The sequence below is a fragment of the Vulpes lagopus genome, chromosome 13, assembly GCF_018345385.1.
Source record: "Vulpes lagopus strain Blue_001 chromosome 13, ASM1834538v1, whole genome shotgun sequence".
Lineage (NCBI taxonomy): Eukaryota > Metazoa > Chordata > Mammalia > Carnivora > Canidae > Vulpes > Vulpes lagopus.
The window spans coordinates 39,695,683-39,722,175 of NC_054836.1; the positions used below are offsets into that span (position 1 = coordinate 39,695,683).

Genomic DNA, 26,493 nt, shown 5'->3' on the forward strand with positions numbered 1-26,493 from the left:
TCCTTACTTCTTTGAATAAATTCAGATGACAGCTCTATTTCATTTCTTCATTCAGTTTGGAGGCCAGATGGCATTAGAATCATTTACTTCACCTTGTTGTGCTTAATTACTACAATCAACACACTATTTTCCAAATTAATCATAACAAAGTAATTTCATTAGTAACACAGCAGGCTGTTGAATTATTAGCATCATAACAGTTTGCAAACAATTAAACTTTATTTGAACCTTAAAAATTTGCAGAGTGGAACATTATTGTAAGATCTAATGGCAATAGAGTACAAATTCGGTACAGAGCAAATAATCAAGCAAAATGCTATATAAAATATGACTTACAATCACCTTTGAAAAAAATTAGCTCTCTAACTGTTCATAGAAAAACAAATAAAAGCTAAGCAAACATAATGAGAACATAGCAATTAGCATATTTTCTAACAAGCCATGTTGTTTAAATGCACATTAATGATATTATTATGATCTTGAAGAGAGTGTGATATATTGTCAAGGGTGTAAAGAAAACTTTCTCCCTGGTAGTACAAATGATTTCACCGAATGAATATAAAGTAGTCATGAGCTGAAAGTAATGATTATTTTTCCTGTCACTCTAATTTTCAATCTTTTGTCTCCTTTCTTATCTCCCACCTATGTTCAAGTTAAACAAGAACAAAGGCCAGAGGAGCTCTGGACAGAAGTAACACTTTATTTCTGTATTGTCACCATTCACCGCGACTATCTGGCTTGGAATTGCTGGTCATCAGTTGGCAAAGGACTCCCTCTCCTGGATTAACTGTAAAAGGAGGCAAAAATCTTTTACATGCTTTACATTCTGTTCCAGTGTGTGCCCGGGTGGGGGAGGGGTCGCCCAGTGGTTTAGTATGCAATGAAAAGCTGCTGCCACCTACTGGCCCAGCACTAAAATCTTCACTTCAACCAGAAGCATGAAACCTGCATCCACAACCAAGACTACATTTTCAGGGGAAACCCACAACTCGTTTTGCTTTTCCAACTCTCAGGGTTTGAAAAACAGACCACTAAATTTATCTCCCGTTGGCTCACTTTTGCCAAGATGATTTCAATCTACTCCCTTGGCTCTCTATTAGGAAAAGATTCACAAGTGCACAAATTAATTTCTGAAAGCTCTTGTTCAACAATGTCTAATTTATATAAACTAGAGTTTACCCACAATCCCTAAAACTAAAAAATATATTTCATTACGTTTGAGTTCTGGTGATCACAGTATCAAGAAGATAATGGTAAAATGTAAGTTCTGAGATATTGTTTATAAATAGTTTTATATAAATAAAGGGGGTTAAATATTATCAGTTTGTTCATGGCTAGAATCTTTATCTTTATAAAGCAAAGATCTGAAAAGTTCAACAAAGGTAGTACCTACTAATTAATGATTCAATATTAAGTGACTACAATTATCCAATCAGCAGAATGTTTTAATATATATATTTATGTCAAAGGCACACTGATACCTTGTGGGCATATACAATACCCTTGATTTCAAATATACATGAAAAGGTAATGTTATAATTCCACAAATCTTGCTCAGGTAGCATGACATATACCTCCAGGGTCAGGCTCACACCATCTTTCCATTAGCCTGTTGGTACATGTTCCCACCATGATTTCTATGCTCTCTTCCCTGAGCCTTTCCTTTTCTTTTCATTGCTCTGAGAAGCAGAGAGGAAACTCAGATCTGGAGTTCTACTATTTTGTGGTGGGACTTTAATAGCATAGCAACGATCAGACAGGCCAAGACAGTGCTCCATTAGGTCTTCTTATTTTGAGAGTATGTTAAGATTCTTTATGCCACTGCATTATGCAAGAGGGGCTTTCTTATAGATCTTTTATTTTATTAAATTTAAACAAAACGGTGGTGGAAAATGTTGGCAAGCCCGTCACCTAACCAGGGTGTTTGTTACTGATAAAGGGCTTCGCACACACTGTGGTTCGGGCCTGCACGTGCGTCCCAGGGGACAGAACACTACCATCTGCAATTCTATCATTTTTTTCTTTCCTGTGGCTGTATTTAACATGAAGTAAAAATCAGTAGAAATTCTTGCATGAAAACATGTCACTACTGTGTGAAAAATCAGTACTAAGATCAACCATCTACAAAGTTTTAACAAAGCCACATTCCTTAGATAGCAGCTACCAAAAGCTTGCATGATATATTTAATTAAAATCTCTGTGAAATTATATATTACATTCTAAAATATAATTGACATCCAATTTGAAGAGAAATTACACCTCATACCAAAAGCAGCAGTGACTATACATATAAAATTGTGCTGAATTCTTTACACAAATCAAATGAGTAAATAAAAACTACATTTATTTCTTCGCAAAATAGCAACAGGTACAATTTTACTGCTTGCATCTAATTTACATTAATATTCTTTATTTAATTTCACATCAGATGAATGTTATAATGAATGCATAAAATAACAAAGACAAATGTTCAACAAAACACAAAAAGGTTATGAGCTGCCACTCATGCTCTCAAGATGATTTTAAATCCACAGCATTTACAGACTAGCAGGAGACTCTTCCTTTTCTGCAGGCAGAAAGTTGCATCTGAATTTTTTTCTCCAGTTGAAATGTTGACTTTTCCTGCTTAGGAAAAAAAATATATTTTTAGCTAAGGAAAGATGAATATTTACTCAACATTTTGTCATTTCAGCTCCTCATAAAGGCCAGAAAGAGTGGTATTTTACTCAAGAGGAGAAGATTTGGAATAACATCCAGTTATTAGCAAAGGGACTTTCTCTAAATAATCTATTTCCAAAGTAAATTCTATCAAGTTATTTTAAAAATTAAACTAGATTTTAAAAAAAAGAAAAGAAAAAGATGTGAGAGTATGATCTTTGTGCTATCAGAAAACTACAAAGACTTTTTAAAAGGCAAAGACTCATAACGCAGAAACCAAGAGAACATATGAGCTATTACAGAATATTGGATTAAAATGTACTTACCCAGGACTCTCAAATATCATACATCTCCATTATGTAGGCTTTCGGCACCAAGCCAATGGCTCCCTTCATTTCTCCTACCCACCAGCCATATCTATTGTATTCCTAATTGAAAACAATATGCAATATTAACCTTTAGACTGGTATAAGTACAATGTCATTTATATGCAACTTCTTAGAAATGTTATTTCCTTTTATAAAGTTACAAGAGCTTGAGCTGCAAATTGAAACATTTTAATCTTTTTGTTTGTTTGTTTCTGGACACTTAAAAATGCTGTTAGGCAAAGATTTAAATTAACACATAAGACAAAGCCTGTTTATTACTGGGTATAGAACACAGAAACAGTCACTTGGGATAAGAACCTAGCAAATGAAACTACAGGAGGAAGTGAGCTCCCTGGGCCAGGCCCATTTCTTTTCTCCCTCCCTTCTCTCTCTCTCTCTCTCTCTCTCTCTCTCTCTCTCACACACACACACACACACACACACACACACAGCCTGGGAGACACCTTTTCTGTGCAAACACCAGTGCTAGATGCTACAAGGTTATAGCTAAAATCCTTAGGATACCATCTTTGCCTTCAAGAAGCTTATTGTCTAGCAAGGAAATAATTATCTTTTCACAATGAACTGACTCCTAGTTAAACTTATAGAACTGGAAATTATTTAGAATGTAGAGCTATGCTCCTTCTTAAGAAAAATCTAATATATGAGTAGAGATATTTTAAATAGGTAAATGAGGGAATAAGAAAATGCTAATAAATATCCAAAAACATTTGCTTTGCAAAATAATATTTAAAGGGCTCCTTTTAAAAGCTTCCCTAAGGCATTTATTGTTAAGCCTTCACTAATCATAAACTACATTAGATAAAAGATGGGTGGCAGGAATTTGCAGGTGGTGTTAGGTTCACCCTTACAGTGGAAGATCAATAAGAAATAAAGTATCTCAAGTTATAAAGGCGAAATATTAATCTAGCTGTACAAAAGAGTGATTGATGAGTCACTTTTGCACTTACTTTGCAGTGTGAGATAACCTCTACCTCCAATTCTCCCCTTTGCCTCCACTGACAGATACACCACTGCTTTAGGCCTCGTGAGCACACTGCAACCAGTCTCATATGTCTGCCAGATTGACTAATGTATTTTTATCTCAAATTTATTTATGTTTAGTGAGATACAAACAAAGTAAAATGAATTACAAGTTTCAAGAATAATATCTTCCAAAAGCAATACTCTGCAAAAGCACTGTAGGACCCAAATTTAATTTTTCATATAAGATAAATTTTTAAAATCAATCCCCAAAGTAATTCAATAGGCTATGATTTTCCAACATCTGAGTCATAGATAAATGTGCATATGCATATTGAGTTACATGTGGGGAGGGAATGTTCATACTGGCACAGACTTACCATCTGTATTGAGTAGTATGCTATTGACCATCAGAAAGGAAAATCATACAATTCCTCAATACAAATGTAGCAACATTAGCATGTGTGTATTGATATGTAGTCTTTCAACAGAGAGAATACCATATTAAAATCTGTATGGCTTTTTAACAGTGGGTTGTACCAGAATGAGGTTTATAGGAAGAGTAAGATGGAAGGAAAAGGCGAGGGGGGGGGGCATCAGGCTAACCCTACACTTATTCTAATAAGGGCACAACTCTGGTTTATGAGCCAGAGAACTCAACACTTTTAAGTTTAAAAGTTCAATGTTAGGAGCGTCTGCGTGGCTCAGTTGGTTAAGCATCTGTCTTCAGCTCAGGTCATGATCCCAGTGTCCTAGGATCAAGCCCCGCACTGGGTTCCCTGCTTAGCAAAGAGCCTACTTTTCCCTCTCCTGCTCCCCCTGCTTGTGCTCTCACGCTCATTCTCTCTCCCTCTTTCTCCTCCTCCTCTCCACGTCAAATAAAAAAAAATAAAATCTTTTTTAAAAAAGTTCAATGTTTAGTGTGAATTTAGTGGATAAAACTAAGTGACAAAAATAGTCTGATGTCCGAACTCAGTGATAGTGACTATAATCTATGTAGGATCTGTTTATCAGAAGAAAACACCAACTTACTGAAAGGTATGATTAGCAACCATTATATCTTAATAGGTACCTAATAAAACTGCCCTTTTCAATTTTTAAGGCAATGAATACAATTAGAGCCTAATGCTTCATAAAACAAATGTACTTAACCTTCCAGAGGCAAAAGGCCTACATTGTAAGATTTCAAAAAGGATGCTTAACAGGATAAGTCTGAATATGAGAGCTCTTATCCAATGCTAATCTAAGTTTTATTTTTTAAAAAATATTATTTGTAAAGGGTAAAAGAACTAGCCCCCCCAACAGGCAGACAGAGAGCATACTCAGTGTGCGGGTGTATTAAGATTCAAACCTGCTTTCAGAGAACAGCCCTCAATCTGGGTCTCAGAGTTTATATTCAAATAACAAACAAGAATGTTCAAGTCACTTTATAATATTCCGCTGTGGCTATAATCTGTACTCTCAACTAAGGGCATATTATTGTTCTCAAAAAGCTCACTCACATCCAAATTTAAGAAACTGACTTCCAGCGAATCATTTCACCAAAGGACCAATGGCATACTTCATACCTGAGAGAATTCTGCTTGACAGTCACTGGTAAGATTTATTAAATAGAAAGTACAGTCAAAAACAGGAGGGAGGAGTTTTATTCAGCTGCAAACAAATCCCTTAAAAGTAACATTCCAGCAAAGCATAAAGTTTCAGACTCAAATAATCTTAAATGCTTCATTTAATTTAAAATAATTCAAAAGCATATGAAATTCGCTCATCAAACTCCAAAATATCACAGGTTTCAATCAGAAAAGGGTAAAAACCCAGAATGTTCATTACTTTACATTTGTAAAGAATTCCATAGGATACTCCTGTGTGGAATTAAGAGGTAAAATAAAATACAGCAAGGAAAAAATCTAGGAGGTAAATTTATGGATTTACACTGTGGCCATTAGAGTATGTCGACAAGATTGCAAACACAGAAGCTTTTACTTTTATCATTACCATCCTCTGTATGAGCCTCCTGAGCAACATGAATCCCAATTAAACCATTTGCAGCCTATAAATTGGAATGAAGATGCTTCTTGGAGTATGGTATTCTAAACTTGAACCTCAAGATTCAATACCATACAAGCTTTCCCTTTAAAGAAGAAAATCTGCCTCTTTGCCTTCCCTGTTTGCCGTTCCCAAATAAATTTGATTACAAATGACATATTACTTAGGGTGGGAAACAATACAATCCGTACAGCGTTGTCGTACCGTCCACATACTAATTATGGTATTGTTCTAAAAGTCACAGGTGGGTCATTAACAGCAACAACAAAAAGATAAACAACCCTCAAGCCTTATCTTGTTATTAAACAAAAATAAATAAATAAGTAAAGAGACAGAACCATACCGGGCTGCCGCCTAAATCTCTGAAAGGTTAGGAAGCACCATGTCATCTTTATGGCACACGAGATCTCAGGTACAAGAAGGTCTGCCATCTGGTATCCTTCACCCTACTCGGCTCTTAACATCAACTAAAACGCTAACATAGGCAAGTGACTGTGCTTCGGGAGGACTGATAAAATAATGAAGAGTCCTTTAATCTACAGGAAACCATTCCAGTCAATTTATAAGAAATATTGCATCCCTTTGTAGGACGTGTAATTATTTTCTATTAATCATGTGCTATAAAGCTACATTATGCGGTTATTCTGTTATCACTAGAAAGAGGCCTGCAGTCAGCTTCTGACAATGTTAGGTAATTACTAACACAAAGCTTCTTTCTCCTCCCGTGGTAATGCTATCAAGATCCAGAGGTGTAGTGATGCTTAGTGTATAAAAATAGTACTCAAAAGAAATTCAATATCTGCAAAATGGATGGCTTCCAGGCAAAATGTAATGTGGCAGTCAAAGAAGCAAAAAAGCCAAACTTGCCCAATAATCCGAGAAAATAATTGGGAGGCAGCACTGCACAGTTGTGCTCCGACTCCTCTGTTTTCAATTTTCCTGCCATTAAAATAGTTTTTATTTGTTTTATTTTGTAGTAAAATTTTCGGCCTCAGCTAATAGTTATTAAGCAATAAATGAAAGGGATTATGTAGTTGTGCAGGGAGAAAGGACTAGTTCTGATGGTGTGAAACCAACACGATAGTAAACGATAGTAAACGTATGTCCGTGTTTACTCATTCACTAAATCTTTGCTTTCTGCTAGTGTATTATTTTACATTTCAATATAGCCCCAACATTCACTGGAATCCTTCTTAGCATCACAATTCTCATTTCTCAAGTGTGTTAATCTACTCTCTGCAAACCATATGGTAAAAAATGTTGCCTTAACAGAAACTTGAAACACTAATAAGATTTCCTGATGCACACTACCCCTTCCAGAAACTAGTTACCAACCTGTCTGAATGCAACAGGTGTTAGAAAGGTTGAAAGATGACCCATCTTTTCTCCAAATCTGTATCTATGCTTTAAAACATACTAGCCTTTTGCAGAAATGAAGTTAATTTTATTCACAAAATATAAAATGCATTGAGTCTCAGAACCAGTGGACTTTACCATTGTTCTCCAACTATTCACTGTGATATTTTCCATTTTTCACAAACATGGTAGTAGTATGAAATCCAGATACCTATTTAAAACACTAAAATACTTTCTTCAAGGATACCTCTTCAATCTTTTCCTTTTTACTATCTCCAACTAGAAACTTTCTAAAATTCCTTTCATTTCTCATACACCCATCATTTCAGCCCTTAAAATGCACGACAGGAACCTGACAACCCCAGTGTTTTACTATTATTATCTACACATTAACTCCTTGAATCTTAGTCTCCTGAGCTGATAAATGAGGAATTCGACACTAACACTCCCTGAGGTCCTCCGTGATGTCTGAATACCACCCTCCATGAACCTGCTTTAAGACAGTGAGTCTCCTAGTGGTTTATGGAAATCAATCTTATTACTTTATAATTCACTATGCAGGTGTGACTTTGAGTTACGCTAATTCAAAGAATTATCGCCCCCCCCACTGTGTGCTCCATTTTTAAAGCAAGAGAGACAAAGGACAAGCAAGAAAGCCGATAGTAAGAATTCAGCTATTCTAACAAAATTTTACTTTCTATTCCAGAGTCGAGATGCATTTAACTCAAGCTGCTACACAATCCACATTTACAATACCACATGGTAAAAGCTGCTATTCAGTCTGATGATTCAGACTGCTGGTAGGCAAAGAAAAGCTCGAATCCTATTCAGTAGAAGGTGGCCTTGCTACGCAGTATATTTCTGACCGGTAGGAGACTCCTGACTCTGTTCTCAGGCTCACCCACCTGTCTATTCCAACTGTTGCCACTGCTTCAGCCCTTCATCGCCTCACCCTGGGTTACAGCATCATCAGCTCTGCTCCTCTGTTCCTCCCAGAAGCCTCCTGAGTCAAGGTTCAAGCACTGCTCACGCGCTTACACCAGCTCCCCAGTGCAGGAACTGCAAACTCCTCTGCTCGCCTCTCCCCCACCCTGCTGGCAACATTCTCTCATGGCTCTGGTCCACGTGGTCCACCTTCCACGCCACACTTGTTCCCACCTCTGCACGTAGCGCTTTTCTACGCAGGGGGAACATCCCCCCTACCTCACCCAAATCCAAACCAGCAACTATGACCTGACTCAAGTTACCTGGCTGTCATGCATTGTCTTCCAAATTATTTAACCTGTCCTCACATCTCTCATCTCAAACTGGCATTTATTGTCCAGTGGATTTTATGTACTTTTTGTCCCTTCAACGAAAACAAAGTCCAGACTCACTGAGATTGGGGCAATGCCTTACACTTGACCTGTGTGCCCCACACAGCGGATATGCGAAAGGTGTTCAATAAGAACAGACTGGATGATGAAGCATACTTTGTCTTCATTTTGGATGATGCACCAGTTGACAATCCTTGGTGTTTTCTTAAGAAATGTAATTTCCAAAAGGTCTATCTTTTTCCTTTCTGTAGATCAGACATATTTGAAGACTTTTCATAATGATTAAGCAAACATTTGTTCTGAGGTGTGTTTAGCTTCGCAAGCTGAAGCATGTTGTTCCTACTTGGGGCATTGTTCCTACTCAGCGTGTTGTTCCTACTCAGGGCATTGTTCCTACTTGGGGCGTTGTCCCTACCTGGAGTTGGCTGCTGCTCACCATGTTTCCTTTTTTTTTTTTTTTTTTTAAGATTTTATTTATTTATTTATGAGAGACACACACAGAGAGAGGCAGAGACACAGGCAGAGGGAGAAGCAGGTTCCATGCAAGGAGCCCGATGCGGGATTCAATCCGGAGACCCCAGGATCATGACCTGAGCAGAAGGCAGCTGCCTAATCACTGAGCCACCCAGGCGTCCTAATGCACTGTGTAGGATACCTTGTCTGAAGAGTTTAAATTCCACCTGCAGAAAGAAAGATGTCTGTCCCCTCTACAATAGGGACCAAATGATTCCAAATCTTTGAAGAACTAAATTCAGTTGAATTTATTGTATGTACCAAAGAGGTTAAGAGAGAACCTTGTAAAGGTAAAAACAGTGTGGCAGGTGTAAAGGAAAATCTAGTGGACTTTCAACTCCTCATTGTTCTTGTGATTATTTTCCCAGAAGTTTCAGAGTCTCATCCCAGTTCTATAACTAACTAGATATACAACCTTGGGCAATCCCCAAGTTTTTTAGGGATGACTTTCTTGGTTTATATTTATAGCACTCTTTGAGACTCCACAATAATCCAGTTACATACTTAACATAAATCAATAAATCTCATTATTACACATTTGGACTATCACAGAATTACCTTTATGAAGTGTGTTGTTATATTTACTGTAACATTTTTTTGTGAAGGGTATTATCTGCCACTGTTGTACTCTTTATTATATAAAATTGTTGAGGTCAGACAATCAGTGAAGATTATAGAAACTCTAGTGAGACTTTTTTTAAAGGAGTCAGATCTAGGAAAAGCCAATCCCTCTTTTTTTATTAAAAGGGATTATTAGTTCCTTGTCCCTCCCTTTTATAGTTGGCCACTGAGAAGCTCAGGGCTGAGTTGGAAGTTCAAGTGCTCAAACTCTAGTCGGTTAAGGTCTCTACAGGAGTAGTCTTTTTCCCTTGGGTCTTTTATTTATTTTCCCCAGTTACGTTGAGCCCTGAGATTTCCTCACCTACAAAGCAAAGGGCAAGAAGCACTAAGGTTCCCCTAACCCTAGAATTCTATCATTCTAAATTCTTTTAAGAGTTCTTGGTTATTTCCTACTTTTACTTGTATTTTCACAAACACACACTAAACATGTATCTGCCATGATATTAGGAATTAGGGATACAAAAATACTCAAGACACAGTATCTACCTCAAAGAGTTCAGGATCAAGAGAGAGAAACTGATACTCCTAGACCCCATGTAGGCATAGCAAAGGAGAAAGAGAGAACGCCCTAGGTCAGATTGATTGCATTGATCAATGATTGCATTGATTCTAGGAGAAGGCACTTCCTAGCTGGTATCCTCAGGCAATTTACATAACCTTGCTGAGCATCAGTTTCCTCATCTGGAAAATGATCACACCAGAGACTGCATAGGGTGATCTTCGATCAGAAGAGTGAAATGAAAGCATATTGAGTGCCTAGAAAAGGACAATGCAAGTATGCAACAAATCCTTTTTTGTTCCCTCCTTCTCCCTTCCCACTCATTGTATAGCAAAAACCAGGGCAATGAAAAGAGTATGTTGGGGTTCACTATAAGGCAATATGATTATTATGAGTTCTTTACCCTGCTCAAAGGGAATCTGGCCTTTAAAGGGGTGAGGAGGGAGACATCTCAAAGGAATGAACACTGCTATATCTTCATTAAGGAGGTCTCTGAGTTTTGGGGGGTGGGAGGGACAGAAAGGCATAAAAATCATTAATTTTTCAATTTCGGATTAAAAAAAAACTTATCAACATTGTGCTGAATTTAGAGTTGTTTTGTTTTGCTTCTGGCTTATTCCATGCAGAACTAGACCACACAGCCTTGCCCCCTCCACTGCCACTTCCGCTCTGCTTGCATCTCTGACACGGCCTTCTGGCTTATCCTTGACCTCTCAAGCCACTGCAGGGGCTGAGCCTTCCAGCCTGCCTCCCATAGTCACCTTCCCCTTTCATCTGTCAACATTTTCCTGAAACACTCCTTCCATTTTATGTAAGAGAAAACAGGGAAGTACTGAAACATGCTGTTCGTGCAAAGATAAAAAGAGGAGTCCCATGGCTGGAACCAGAACATTTTCTGAGGGCAGGGGGTGAAGGTGGGTGCTGATTAGGTCTGCCTGGTGGTTCATGCCTCACTGTACCCACGATGTTCCCATACTGACAGCATGAAAACTAAATGCCATCAGACCCAAACAAATGCAGGCACAAGTACACATACTCCTCCTCCTTCCCCAGAGGCTGTATGATATAACAACATTTTGGGAACTAGCTTAGCGTCAATGTATGTCCTATATTGAGATGTCCTAGTTACTCTTCAGCAGTTGGCTATGCTATTTGTGGCACACTGGGTCAGATGGTCACAAAGGAAAAACTAAGAGACCTAAAAAGTAACTCTGCCACTAGAGCTCGATAGGCCTGTCATTTTTGTTTTCTTTTACTTATAAGTTTGAAGCCAGAAAAGCCCTAGTAGCAGAATCTGTAACTTTTCACAATGAGAAGCAAATGATCAGTAACAGTCTCAATTCACCAATCATTGAAAAGAGTCACAAACAGATATAGAGGCAATGCTTGAACCTCCAGCCAATACACACTAAAAAAAAAAAAAGCCCATTTACTGCACAATAGTGAATACTGTCAAACTACATTTCCTGTTTTGACTTAATAAAAAAATTCTCAAAAGCTGCAATGCTCAAATCACATGTGTCCTAGACTAGATAAAATATTCCAGGACTCTTAACTCTCTTTGTTTTTCTGTTAATACCAGACAAAGTAGAGTGCTTCTTTCCTGCTGAAGCATAGCTCCCCTGTCATTACGTCTCTAAAAATAATTTATCACTTTAAAAGTAAGAATAGGAATGCAGTTAGCAATTTACCGATGAGTCCAGATTGAAAGATAAACTGATAGAGGACTGTAAATCCAGAACATCAAGTAGAATGACATAACCAAAGAGTTATGCAGGGCAATGGAATATGCCTATAGCTATATAATCTGGATCCTGCTATTAAAATTCTAAAATTTCATAAACATAGTTCTATGAGAATACTATTAACTAGAATATTATGTCCATGTTTAAGGTGTTAATAAAAGCGAAATGTAGCCTAGTAATGAAATTTGACATAGTTTTAAATAACCGAATTCCTTTAAAAGAAAAAATGAAAAGGTATTTTTACTTCAAATATCATTTTCCCCTATCAAATGAATAGACACCGGGTTGTGTGTTTCAGAATTAATTCCCTAATAACATTGCTCTCATTAAAATTAGAAATTCCACTTTCATCTGTCCCTGTAAATGCCCCATTGTTTTTAGGGGAGAATAAAAAGATTCCTAAATTCCACTGAACTACTGAAGTCCATAACACATTTTATTTTAATAGATGAAAAATAGCAGTGACCCAATGTGAAGGGAACTTTATGCAAAAAGTCACTTGGCTCTCCTTTTCGGATAAGCAGTACTTAAATTTATTATTAGTGGGCCTCCAAGGTTAAAACTTAGAAAATGCCAGACACTTTGAAAGAGAGGCCAGCTCAGCCAGGGGTCACATGACAGCTGCTAATTGCAAAATGTTACAAAGGGAAGGGGGGCAGGGCAGGTTATCTGCTTATGCTTCTTTATTGCGACATTGGATTTTTACTTAAAAAAAAAAAATTTTTTTTAAAGGCTAAGATTTGTGTAACTCTCAAAAGAGGCCTGAAGTAAAGTAATCACCCCCAGGCTGACTGAGCACAGCTGACACCCCATCAAGGCTTCCTTGCAAAAACAGAGCAAGAGGACCGAATTTTAAAGTCAAACTATATTTCTGTAGTGAATTTTAATGAAGACAGCCCAATTGCCAAACTGGTTCCATCTTTTTCTGTCATTTCACCTACAAAATTAAAACCCTCTTTTTTTAAAAATATTTTATTTATTTATTCATAGAGACACAGAGAGAGAGAGGCGCAGAGATACAGGCAGAGGGAGAAGCAGGCTCCATGCAGGGAGCCCGATGTGGGACTCGATCCCGGGTCTCCAGGATCACACCTCAGGCTGCAGGCGGCGCTAAACCGCTGTGCCACAGGGGCTGCCCTAAAACCCTCTTTATTATAATGCACAAGATTTTTAGTCCTTGATTTATCTAAACTTTGTATTTCAAGTGTATCTTTCTTAAACTATCTTGTGCTGCCTTTTATAAGAGTATTTTCAGCACTGACAAACTTCTAGAAGGTAAGTGAGATCAGTGATAATTAAATATTGCAAAATATAGATCAGTTAATTTTGAAAAGCAAGTTGTATTATTATTATTATTATTATTATTATTAGGATTTATTTATTTGAGAGAGAAAGAGCAAGCACGGGGAGGGGCAAAGGGTGAGGGAGAGAGAAACTTTAGGAGATTCCAAGCTGAGCAAGGTGCCTGACATGGGCCTGATCCCATGACCTCAAGATCATGATCTGAGCCTAAAACAAGAGTTGGACGCTCACCAACTGCATCACCCAGGTGCCTCAGTCTTATTTCTTTAAAGTCTCTTAAATGGCATTATTTATTAGAGAAGTTGTGGCATTAATTTCTTTACAAAGTACACATTTTTTATGCCTCTACAAATATTGTATTAAGGCTCCTTAAAAATGTATTCTTCTTTATATATACAATGTTTACATTTCATTCAGAATGATGAAAAATTTATGATTAATGTTAATACCTTACTGACATGAGATAGGTAAGTAATAATCCATAACTAGACTTAGAGTTAAGTTTATGACATCATTTTGTGTACATTAGCAGTAATTACCTGCACCACTCATTCCAAGCCACTAGATGGTGTAAAAATAAATTAAAATGGTAAGATTCCATCCTATCACCATAAAATCTAATATAACTGAGAAAGATGAAACAAATTTTTAGACATATAACAAGGCTAGCAATTTCTACACTAATTGTACTTTTTAAAAAATGTATCTCTCTACCATGATCTAGAAACAAGTCCTTTTGAGCAATTTTTCACTCTTCTGAGGAGCTTAAAGTAGTACTTACAGTAGTATTAAACATTCAAACTGCTTTCATTCACATATTAAATGCATTTTGATACTAATTTATGGTCTATTTTAGCCAAACTTTTCATAAAAACTGGAAGACCAAGGCAATAGAAAATTATTAGAGTCTCCAGAGATTCCTATCTGAAACTGTCTTCCCCAAATTAGGGAAGAATCTTGACAAGCATACACTGCCTCCCAAAGCAACCTGTAAACCAAGAGCCAAGATGGCCATCAACAGCCCAGAATTTGTCCACATTCCATCAAGGGAGAGCTAAGTGTCCTTTCTTTTTGCCCACATCAGGATTTACTTGATTGATTCTACTAGGTCCATAGCTGAATAAATATCAGTACTAAATCATTCAGCCAACAGTGATAACATGCTGGCGAACGATGTCTTGTCTCTTCTTTCAAAAATCAAAATGAGCTCCAGATAAAATAACCCTTTCTAGAAGGCCCCTCATGAAATGATGCTGACTGTGGAACTTCAAGCCTTGTGAAGAGCTGGTAGATAATGGATTCTTTTTGGTAAATGATATCCAAATAATAGCACTTAGACATTTTAGATGGCAGTATAATCCCCTTCCTTTGAGCTGAATCACCACTAACCTTAGCTCTATGCTAAGCTTCACACATAAAATTACAACCTCCACAAAACAGGTTTGGGAGAAGAGCAAGTGCCTACCTTGGGATCTGAGAAGGATAATATACACCTATGGTTATACTTTGAACTTCATAATAACAGAAAGCAATTTTCTGAGACCGTGGGAACTCTTGTTTGACAGCCTCTTGACAGCCTGTCCTAGAGGCTGATACTCAGCTTTTCAGCAACAAGGACAGTTTATTCATAAAGAAGGCTTTAAGAACAGACCTGTGTGGGTTTCATGAGTTTCATATTTTACCATAATATAATGACTATATGTCATTTATCCCTATAATTTGGAATTCCAAGTATAAGCTAATCAACCTTTTAATTTTAAACACAGTTGCAGCTAAGTTGGTGAAAGAAATTGTAAGCTAAGTAGACTTGAGGAATAATTCCAAGAACTTATCTTGAACTGAAATGTTATCAGTTTGGTTTCTATATGAAGAAATTCATGGGATGCCTCGGTGGCTCAGCAGTTGAGCATCTGCCTTTGGCTCAGGGTGTGATCCCGGGGTTCTGGGATTGAGTCCCACATCTGGCTCCCTGTAGGGAGCCTGCTTCTCCCTCTGCCTATGTCTCTGCCTCTCTATCTGTGTGTGCCTCTCGTGAATAAATAAATAAAGTCTTTAAAAAAAAAAAAAAGAAAATCACTCAAAAAAAGTGTTGTCTTGAGGTGCCTGGGTGGTTCACTCAGTTAAGGGTCTGCCTTCGGCTCAGGTCATGATCTCAGGGCCCTGAGATGAAGCCCTGCTCTGGACTCCCTGCTCAGCAGGGAATCTGTTTCTCCCTTTCCCTCTCCCCACTGCTTGTACTCATTCACTCTCTCTCAAAAAAAAAAATAATCTTTTTTTTAAGTGTCTTAATTCAGGACAATTATATACTCAATAATAGGCTCAATCCAAGAGTTGGCTTCAAAGAACTAAAAGCATCTTTCCTTAAAACAAAACAAAACAAAACAAAACAAAACAAAACAAAAAAAACAGGGACACCTGGATGGCTCAGCGGTTGAGCATCTGCCTTCGGCTCAGGGCATGATCCCATGGTCCTTGGATCGAGTCCCACATCAGGCTCCCTGCATGGAGCCTGCTTCTCCCTCTGCCTATGTCTCTGCCTGCCTCTCTCTCTCTGTCTCTCATGAATAAATAAAATCTTTAAAACAAACAAACAAACATACTAAGGAACAGAGGACAGAGAGAAATAAGTGATGAGTCTTAGCTCTGAGCGCCTAAACTAGCAATGATCACAACTTGGCAATATTTACTTGGTAAATATTTTCCCCTGATAATCTCCAAGTGCTTGTATAGTATTCCTCTTGGATTCCTGACTCTTGGCATGGGCCCTTTCTGCCCACCGTAAGTACTTTATAACAGTTTCAAATTAAACACAAGGAAGAAAAGGAAGGAAGATATGAGTACAAGAGAAAAGTAGAAAGCCTTAGTCTAGGAAACAAGATGCCTGGTTAAGTACTGGCTCTGGTACTCTCTTGACCCAAGTTCCCATACCTGTAAAACCAAGAATAAGTAAATGATCATCATTCAGATTCCTCATTCAAATATTCTATGATTTTCTACGTTACGACTTTTATCCACCAGCCATCTTATGTTCCAAGTCAGTAAGTGACCTTATTTCCAAATTCTCTTCCACATCTAGCAAGTCATACTTTCTGAAAAGTACGAATGTTTCTCTAATCAAGAAACCACATTAAACTCCCAGACTTATATAACATCTCCCTACTTATATTTAAATCATTTTCATACATCATGTGTTTCTCAAATAGCTTCATAAGTAGACTGGGGGAGTTTGTTTAATCCCCATATTACAGTAGGAAAAGTTAAGTATGAAAAGAAATGGAGCTCACACATGTCATCACAATAAGAAACATGACTTTTAGATCTAAGGACAGACCGATTTTCAAACATTCAGGATGTTAAGAGGCAGAGACACTGATTTTTTACACATATCTCTATATAAAGAGTTGCTCATAGCAACAGACTCTGCCATCATATTTACAAATACAACTATGTTAAACTTTAAAAAATCACCTAAACCTGTCTGGATAGAAAAAGCATTGCTTTTAAATTGTCGGAACACCAATGTATTTACATAAAGATGAAAAACTCCTACTATAAACAGTGCTTCCAGTAGTGAATGGCAGACAAAATCAGAATAAGCACACAGAAGAATAAAAAGGAAGAGGAAAGAAAAACATAATAAATAACCTAATACCTTACAATGTTAACTTTCACATAAGTATATTGTTTCTGGAGAAGGCAGTGTATGGATGTGAGCCAAAGGCTGAAGTGATAGGTAAACATACTGTTAAGTTGAATCCTGTTATCTGATTGTGTTTAAAATTTGATTATATTTCACTTGACAAAATAATTAATTATTGTGAACTCCCAATTGTTAACAAGGACCTACAGGAATTCCAATTGGCATTTTTCCCTGGTGCTGTAAACCGGGATGCATAAAAATCTAGCCTTGTAGTCACCCTTTACAGTTGTCATTTGGGGTGTCTTCTTACCTTGCTAAGAATGTAAATCACATCACCACGTTTAAATGACAACTCATCAGAAAGAGCTCCTGTGCAGTCCCACAAACCCTGGTAAAAGTTAGCATAATCGGTGCTTTTATCTCCTAGGAAGAAGAAAGAGAAAACACGAGTTAGAGCTTTCATGTAACGGGCCCATACTTAAAAATGAACCAATCACCAACACGGGCTAACAAAGTTCTGTGCTGATTCAAATAACATGATTACATTTATACACAAATCCTACTTCCTATCATGATCTGATTAAGGGCTGTTTTTCAAAAAGACCTCTTTTTGAATCTCTTCTTTTCTTTCTCTCCCTCTTTTGCTTTATCTAAAACCTGTACTTGCAATGTGTTCGCATCAAACCTGCACCTGAAAGTTCCTTCCCTCTTATTTTTTTGAGTGGACCTAAAAGCACTCGCAACATGTTTTGAAGGTGAGTCGGCCACACTGCACGGTGAACAACACCCATGACATGTGATAAACGCACCGGGCAACAACCACCTTACAGAATTTCTGAAAATTACCAGAAAAGACAGATGAGGGGAGAGAGAGAATGTGTTAGAATTTGGGAAACTCCATAAACAATAATAAATAATATTCAAGGAGCCGATAGGGCGCAGATATAACCCAAACGAGGCAACGGTTTTTGTTTGTTTGTTCTAATTCTAAAACCTACAGCTGGTGAGAGGAAGACGATCAAGTGGGAATAACACAGAGGGTAATTCCAGCTCTTATCTTTGGGGACTTTTGGAGCGAAAGCCTCTCAAAGTGATTTCTAAACATTTTAGCAACTTTGAAATCGCCAGTGCTGAAGCTGCATTTTTCAGGATTTCTGTCAGCCCTAGTTTAGGACATTATGCTCTGAATAAACATGCAACATTCACCGGAGTTATCAGCTCATCCTTCTAACAGCATAAGCACAATGGATGTGATGTGCTCAAACTGCCATACAGACCATTAACTGATTGATTATTTAGCGCTCTCCGCTCTGTAATACCACAATAAACCGGGTAATAAATGCTTTGTCACTTATACAATGTGGGTCTCTTGAAACGCAGCACAGAGTTAAATACACTGGATGCTTTTGTTACACTGAGAACTGTTTCCTGTTTTTAATTTCATGATAATTGAGTTTTGATGAGTTAACGCAAAAAGAATGCAAGTGATATCAATAAGATGTCCGTGTCTTCACTAACCAGGCGGAACATATACGTGCTGACAACTTCCATCATTGGAATGTCATCTTTGAATTCTGAGGGGATAACTGTGGAGACGCATGCTGGATCAGGGTTGTCATCTTAGTTTTGTTATATGGCTCTCAAACAGCAGGCTCCTTGGCAATTCCAACACAAGCAGTCACGTTAGCGGGGCATCTGAGTATTCGTCTGACACCACGCAGTCTGTGATTTACACACAGCGCTCAAAGTTGATCGGAAGTTCTGAAAATTCTGATATCCGAAACGGTTTTTCTTTTCAAAGCCAAAATGAAAATCTAAATAATGTGGAGTGCAAAAACTTACTAGAAACTTTTCGATGGTGCTTTAAGAAAATAAACGGTGACTAGACTGCGCAACCTAGCAAAATCCTCCCATTAATTTTTTTTCCTCCTGTTTTCTAAAGATTAAAAGAGAGAGAGAGAGAAAGAAGGGAGAGGGGAAAAATGGGAGGAGAAATGAAGGGAAGGAGAGAGGGAAGGAGGGGAAGAGAGAAACAGCCACTTTTCTGACCTCTCCCCTCCAGCCTGTGAGCGCTCATCACTGACTCCAGCGGGGATAGAAGCCTGGGAATCCAACCAACAACTAACAATGCTCATGGCCACCAGTCATTACGTACCCCCCCCCCCCCCCCCCCCCCCCCCCCCCCGCCCAAGCATATATTAAGTAAATTCCATAAATGGACACTAGAGGGCACTCCGGCTGGACAGATCACTCCAAACATTGTCAATTCTTTCTTTTAGAAAGAATTACTTAATAATAAAGTGACTGATTTCTTTTAAAAACCACTTATTTAGACAAATAGAGATTTAGAAGTTGAGACATTCTCGTCAGATTAAATCAACTGCTAAATGGGTCAAATGTTGCGCCCCATGCAGTCTGTCAGTGTCAGTTTAAAAGTCAAGGAATTAGAGCACGGAGAGGATGACATCATTTCACATGCAAGGCCCTCCCCCACAGTCACTGGCCAGGAGGTAAAAGGATCTAAATAGCTGGTTTCCCCAGTCGAGGCTCCTGTGTGTTCCCCATGCTGCTTAGCCCGAGGCTTGATCCAAAAAGGTTAAAGCAACAAAACTTGGGCTAAAACTAGAGAAGTTTTGGCTGAGCTAGAGCGTCCCAGTGTGTCCCCAGCTGTCCAGCCTGCCGTCTGCTCCTCCTTGTTCAGATTCTCTCACAACAGTTTTTCATTCAATAGATTTTCAAGAGGTGGGGCGGGGGGGAAGAAAGAAGGAAAGAAAAAGTATATGGTGATTTCTAAGCCATAATCCTTATCACTTTGGGGTCTCTCTTCCCCTCGATGCGCTTGGTGAAACTCCCATTAACACTAATGGGAGTCACAGGAGCACATGAGGGGAAGAGAGACCCCCACCGTGTGCAAGATGCATCTCTCCCTAGATGTGCATCATGAGCATTTCATTAAATCTCACTGCTGTAAAGAGGCAACAGCACTAGCGATTTGGCAATACTGGGGAAAAGATACATTTTCTACTGTGCTTTCTATAATCTCCATGATGATGTTACCCAAAGACCAACCTCATTTCCGTGTCCCATATGTGAGCTCTGTTAAAGAATAGTAAGTTGTTTATGTCACACTACTAAATGTACATACAATTTACGATTCTATCTATTTCAGAATGTGATACTAGTTATAAGGCAGGAGAACCACATCTAGAGAGAAAATCTGGCAGCATGGATTTATTAACCTTTGTCTCTTCCAGGAAAATAATGTTAAAATTCTTAGTATGAATTCTAGATACAAAAATTAGGAATTATCTTATTCCTTAGAGAGCAGTAAAGCTTCTCTAGTTTGCTTTTTTGTGATTTTAAATTTAAAACTTTAAGTCTGTCTGGCTAGCCATCCTCAAGAAATCACCCATGGATACAGCCTCGGAAGCACAGTGAGCTCACAAAAGTTAGCATCGTTCGCCTCTACACTGAAAAATAATAATCTATGTAAAATACGTTTTTAAAAAACAAGACAAAAATGGTATGGAGTATAATGCATAAACCACAGATAAGCATACATTCTGAATACTAATTAGTCTGTTTAGTTGTCTTCACTGCATGGATTAATCTTCCCACATCATGTTCTACAGTTTCAAAATTACAAAAAAAAAAAAATCCCACCTCATTACATTTCTTGTCCTGGGAGGCATGAATGGTTGAAAAAGAAGGGAGAGTAAGAAAAAAACAACCATTCTAAATTGGCCAGCCTTTGAAGGATTTAAGCAATGTATTTGTTCCTGCTTTTTAAAACATACAAAAACAGATCACTGGGCAGTAACAGAACTGTTAGGAAAATATAAGCTAAACATTGGAGATACTTTTGCAAAAACCAAAATATTTTAAGAATATGATGACAAGCACTGAAACATAAGCTAATAAAATAATGGAGAATCTCTTCTTGAGTAGTCTTAGAGGTTTAAAAGCTGTTTCAGAAAGGTAAGCAGTATGTAAATAAATCAAATGGAATCTTTATTTTGTGTGTATATATAATAAATATATGCAAGACATATAAGTTTGAACATGAAAGACCTTATAAGAAATAACTAGATTAATTATGTTTCTGTTTACATATTTCACATTAGTCTAAATTTTTTTCTCTCTTTTTAAGTAAAATCGGTCAATGTGAAAAATATGTAACATTCTTTAGTAAGGTTAGAAGTTCATGTCATGTGATGCTCAGCAAGATAGTAATACCCTTGTCAACTCACTGCCCTGCACAGCAAACAAACTTCTAGTGTTACATCTTTGACAGCCTAGAGAGTGCAAAGGTCACTGTGATGCAAAAGCATTAAAACTGTTGCTTGAAAAGAATTTCATGTCACTAAAGATAAGAATTATTGCAGTGCTTTATAGCTATTGCATGGAAAGCTAGATCTACTTGCTACATTCCTTTGAAGAAATACTGACTTTTTTCTTCCTTCCCTCAAAGGCAAAAATTTGGGAGCGTGTTACTTTAAATGGGTTTTTGAAAAATACGATTGCTTTAAGCCAAAATACTTATATTTGTGGAAGAATTATCTATACTTGTCTACCTTCTACACCTGCATTGAAATTTAAAAACAAAAGAACAAAATACATCTACACGCTTTTGGCAGAAGCTTTGTGATACCTAACAAAACTCACATAGTTAAATCGCTATTGAGCAGTCCTCAGTCTAAGCATTTTATAGCTGCATTTTACAGGACCATCGTGCTCACATCTAATGGCTTCATCCTCACTTCCTTACTGAAAAAAAGCAAACCAAAACCTTCTCCAGCAACCTGCTCCTGCTTTCCTGTCCAGGTCCGGAAATCAGGCCTCTGTTTCCTTTCCACGTGTCACGGTAGGAAGGGCTCGGGAAAGCTACTTCCTGAACACACACTTCCTGTCCACCCTGCCTCTGACAGCTAGAAAGAGTGATGTATGAACATATCAGAGAAGGGAAGGTGACCCTCAACTACAGCTCTGTGCAAGACACGGGATGATATGGCAGGCCTTGCCCCAGCTGACATGTGGCTATGAAGAGGTGTAAAAGTCCTGATAAGAAGGCATTCCCTCTCTTCTTTCCGTGTAAAATAATTGCTGGTTTATCAAAGCTAACCTCATGCTTGTACTACAGATATGGTTTATCTCCTGCTGTTTGGAAATAACAACCTGCAAAAAAAAAAAAAAAAAAGTTTCCCGTATCATGTGATTTTGTATATAGCATGTACTTATTTTTCCAGCCTCAGTCATAATTAGTACTTGGGGCCATGTGCCAAGTGGAAATGGATAAGGGGAATATCCTTCCTAGCCTTCTAGGCCATCAGTGTCCTTTTCCGATTTTTAAACTGCTGTCACCGGACTCTGGCATTTCTTACCCAATTCATTTGCTTTCTGTGTTAATCATATGCGATGAAGATATGCATGGCCAACATTTAAACAGGCTGCAGATCAATTAGCGGTCTTAAGTTTATCTGATTTTTATCAAAGAAGACAGAGCTGTGGGTCGATTGTCAGAGCCTGTGTCAAGTTGACCTTTTCAGAGATGTCTACATTGCCAGTCCCCTGGGCAACTTGTTGTCCCCTGTTAGTCTCTGAATGGCAGAAGTCTGTTCTGCTCAAGCACAAAGTATACACAGATGTCTATATTACATTCTTATAGGTTTGACAGCAACTGCATGTTGTATCTATAAACTGTCCTTTAGCAGTGACACTTCCTCAATGATGATAAGCTAATTTATGCAACTAAATCTCCTTTGTGCAGAAATGAAAGCTAATTGAGTCATTACAAAGTAATTCAGGAAGGAATACCTTGTATAAATTGGCTTACTTTATAAATCCTTCTCAAGTGGTTTCCATGCATCCTAAATGGGACTAAGCAGCTTACCAGCCATAAGAGATCCAGATCGAACCAGCCAACTTCAGAGAGTTATGTAAACATCTTTAGAGCAGTAAGAAAGTAACTGAAGGGAAAGTGAACAAAACCAAAAGAAGCTTCCCCAGGAAGCCATCCTAGCTATTACCTGTGGTGGGATGAACATTGTCCTGGCTCATTTTCCTTTGTTCCTCCACTTTCGCAGGAGCACTGTCCTCTTCCTCTTCTGCAAACAAACAAATGGCACACTGAAGAGTGTCCTCAAAAATAATAGTACTCACCCAGTCTTACTGAGTGAAACCGAACATTTATAACACATAAATATTCCTTCTCAAAGAATGAAACCACTCAACATTCACATTCCTTTTTCAATAATCTAAAGCTGAACAAATCAACCTCCAGCTACTTCCAAATAGCAACCTTTCCAGTTGGCTAGATAAAATTTAAGATACATATTTTGTTTTAAGTACTTATAGAAACTCATCTGGAACACTCTTACATTTAGACTGGCCCTGAGATCCAGGGAAGTAACACCCAGCACTATATGGACAGACTCACATTATGCTGTAGCAAGAGGATCACGGCTAAAACCATGGTCCCTCAAACATCAGGAAAGCAGAGGGAAAATGTGTGATGTAAAATATAGTTAACCTATAAATCAGTTCTTGAGTATCAGATACTTCATGTGTTCCCACTCAATCTTCAAAGGAGAATACAAGAATCCTCACCCTTCAGAACAATTCCCCCCAAATTATACTGACGATCTACTATATGCCTGCCATAAACTATGGCAGATGTTAAGATTTCACACATAGTTTTAAATCCTCCTTTTCCAGATGAGTAAACGGAGGTTCAAAAGGGTAAAGAAGGGGCACTTGGATGGCTCAGTGGTTGAACATCTGCCTTCAGCTCAGGGCATGATCCCTGGATCCTGAGATCAAATCCCACATTGGGCTCCCCACAGAGAGACTGCTTCTCCTCCTGGCTATGTCTCTGCCTCTCTCTGTGTCTCTCTCATGAATAAATAAAATCTTAAAAACAACAACAACAATAAACTTCTACTGTTTGTTATTCAAACTTAGGCTTGTGATCATAAAGTCCGTGTTTTTTATCCAGCATTATATTTGGGGCCTTACCTTTGTTATTCTGACACTCTCCTATCACATTCATGCCCCCAGTTATAGAAGAAATATGAGAAGATTAAATGAGAAGAGTTTTAAACAGAGTCAGTAGATAATATTTAGTTATTTTACATTAAGGAAACATTTATTACAGGACCAATTTCCTCACCTAAGGATTTATACACACTTTGGAAATATTTAAGGCAGGATATATGAACCAAATGGCAGGCCCAAGAAAAACAGAGTTCAAAAAGAACAATTTCAAGAAAAAATTAAAAACCTTAAAATAAAATATGCAAAATTTATAAATATAGCCATTATGACTATTAAATAACTCAACCAATAAAATCTTTAATGGGTGTTAGCTACCTGTAAGAGAGAGGTTTTACTAGGAGGCAAAGACAGTCCGGAGCTTCTGCCCTCAGGAGGTTGACAGCCTCCAGGGCACAGAAGACAGTATGTAAAGGAAAATGGAATAAGGGGCATAAACCCTGACATGGGAGGCCCAAGGTTCTGAAGGACCCCAGAGAGGAAACCACCCAAGGGGGAACACCATCAAGCTCTGGGGGATGGAGAAAATCTGAATAGAGATGGGATAGAGGAAACTTCTAAACAGAGGGAGAGCCATCAGCTAAAGAAAAAGCACCGTAATATCCACTTGGCTAAAGAATGCAGTACTCAAAGGGGAAGAACAGGATCGGAGATAATGCTAGGAGCTTGGGCCAGCTGGGAAAGGGCCATAAACATCCGGCTGTGGATGTTAGCCTTTTCTTTGGAGGGCAGTAAGAGCCCCAGAAGATGTCGGAGCAGAGAAAGGGCAGGATCAAAACTATGCCTGAGGAATGGTCATCTGATCCCATTGTCCCAGACGGCCCGAAGGAGGGCATGCAGAGAGAGCACTCTGGACTCTGGCTACAGGGGAAGGAAGTCCTGAACTAAGGGGCAGAGGAAATGGAAAGGAGCCAGTTATGAGAAGGAAAGGAACTAGAATTGATAAACTTTGTGCCTGTCTGCATGTGGAGGGCTCAGGGAAGAAGAGCAACCGAAAATGCGAAAATGACTCAAGTTTTGAGCTTAGTTAACAGAGAAATGGGAACGTCATTCCTGAGGAAGAATAACCAAGATAAACTATACTGCTGAGGGAACACAGGAACTGTGTTTCTGACATGAGAGATCTATATTTATTTATTTAAGGGGGGAGGGGCAGAGAGGAAAAGCAAGAAAGAGAGAGAGAAAGAGAGAGAGAGAATCTCAAGCAGACTCCCTGCTCAGCACAGAGCCCCACACAAGGCTCCATCCCACAACCCTGAGATCATCAACTGAGCCGAAACCAAGAGTCAGATGCTTAACTGACTGAGCCATCCAGGTGCCCCTCTCATGTGAGAGATTTAATGTACTGGTGGGGCAACCCAGAGGAAATGTCCAGGCCATTGGAAAGTCTGGTAGAGAGGTCAGAAGTACAGATGCAAAGTGAGACATCTCTCATGCAAACTTTGAAGTGGTGATTAATAAAATTCAACATTTAAATCAAGCTTGAGAGTTATTGTACTTATAAAAAAACATGCAACTGTTTTGATTTCTGTAACTCAATTCAAACAAAATAATGAAAGCCCCCCAAAAAGGAACAGCTGGAAATATTTGACACTTTATACATATTGAGTTGGCCCTAATGTTGGCAATTTAAATATGGTTCAAATAGTAATCAATACATGGAAGATCTATTAAAAATCTAACACTAAATCCTGTCTTTTTCCTCTTTAACAAGTTATCTCACACCAAATCACAAGGGTAGTTATCATAAATTAGTTAATATGAGGTTTTCATGCAAATTTCTAAGATATGAGGGACCTATGCAGTCATTTGGTCCAACCTACTTATCTTACAGACAGTTTAATTTTCTTTTTTTTTTTTTTTTTTTTTAATTTTTATTTATTTATGATAGTCACACAGACAGAGAGAGAGAGAGGCAGAGACATAGGCAGAGGGAGAAGCAGGCCCCATGCACCGGGAGCCCGACGTGGGATTCGATCCCAGGTCTCCAGGATCGCGCCCTGGGCCAAAGGCAGGCGCCAAACCGCTGTGCCACCCAGGGATCCCTAATTTTCTTAAAAGGAGAAAACTTTCCTTACTTTTCACACTTTCCCCAGCTCCCTCCCTTTCCTCCAATCTGGTCACAAATTTGATAGTAAGGAATAAATTCAAAACCAGTGAAGGGCGCTTGCCCTCAAGTCAAAAGCCATGACCAAAACAATGTCAGGAGCATTAGTTTGGGATCTCAAGAAGACACTATGGGATACAGACTCACCACCCAAAGTTAGTGTCGAGATATCACAAAAACTAATCACAATAATTGAATGGAAAACTCCACTCTTGGCAAAGTAAACAATGAACTTAGAAGATTATTACTATGACTTTATTCTTATCTTACTAAAATCTAAGTGCCTAT

At 38.3% G+C, this 26,493-nt stretch overlaps 1 protein-coding gene across 3 annotated transcripts in view; it reads right to left on the minus strand.

Moving 5' to 3' along the window:
• Nucleotides 1–221: 221 nt before the first annotated feature.
• The window catches only part of SKAP2 (src kinase associated phosphoprotein 2), a 174,217-nt gene continuing 147,945 nt past the window's right edge, over nucleotides 222–26,493 (minus strand). For 2 of the 3 annotated variants that reach the window (XM_041727752.1, XM_041727754.1), the window contains exons 10-13: nucleotides 23,075–23,152; nucleotides 17,359–17,471; nucleotides 2,985–3,086; nucleotides 222–2,625 (exon numbers count right to left, since the gene is read on the minus strand). In XM_041727752.1, the coding sequence (XP_041583686.1) occupies nucleotides 2,994–3,086; nucleotides 17,359–17,471; nucleotides 23,075–23,152 (284 nt within the window). In that variant the 3' untranslated portion in view covers nucleotides 222–2,625; nucleotides 2,985–2,993. The remainder of the gene's footprint in view (nucleotides 2,626–2,984; nucleotides 3,087–17,358; nucleotides 17,472–23,074; nucleotides 23,153–26,493) is intronic. The other variant, XM_041727753.1, reaches the window with a different exon arrangement.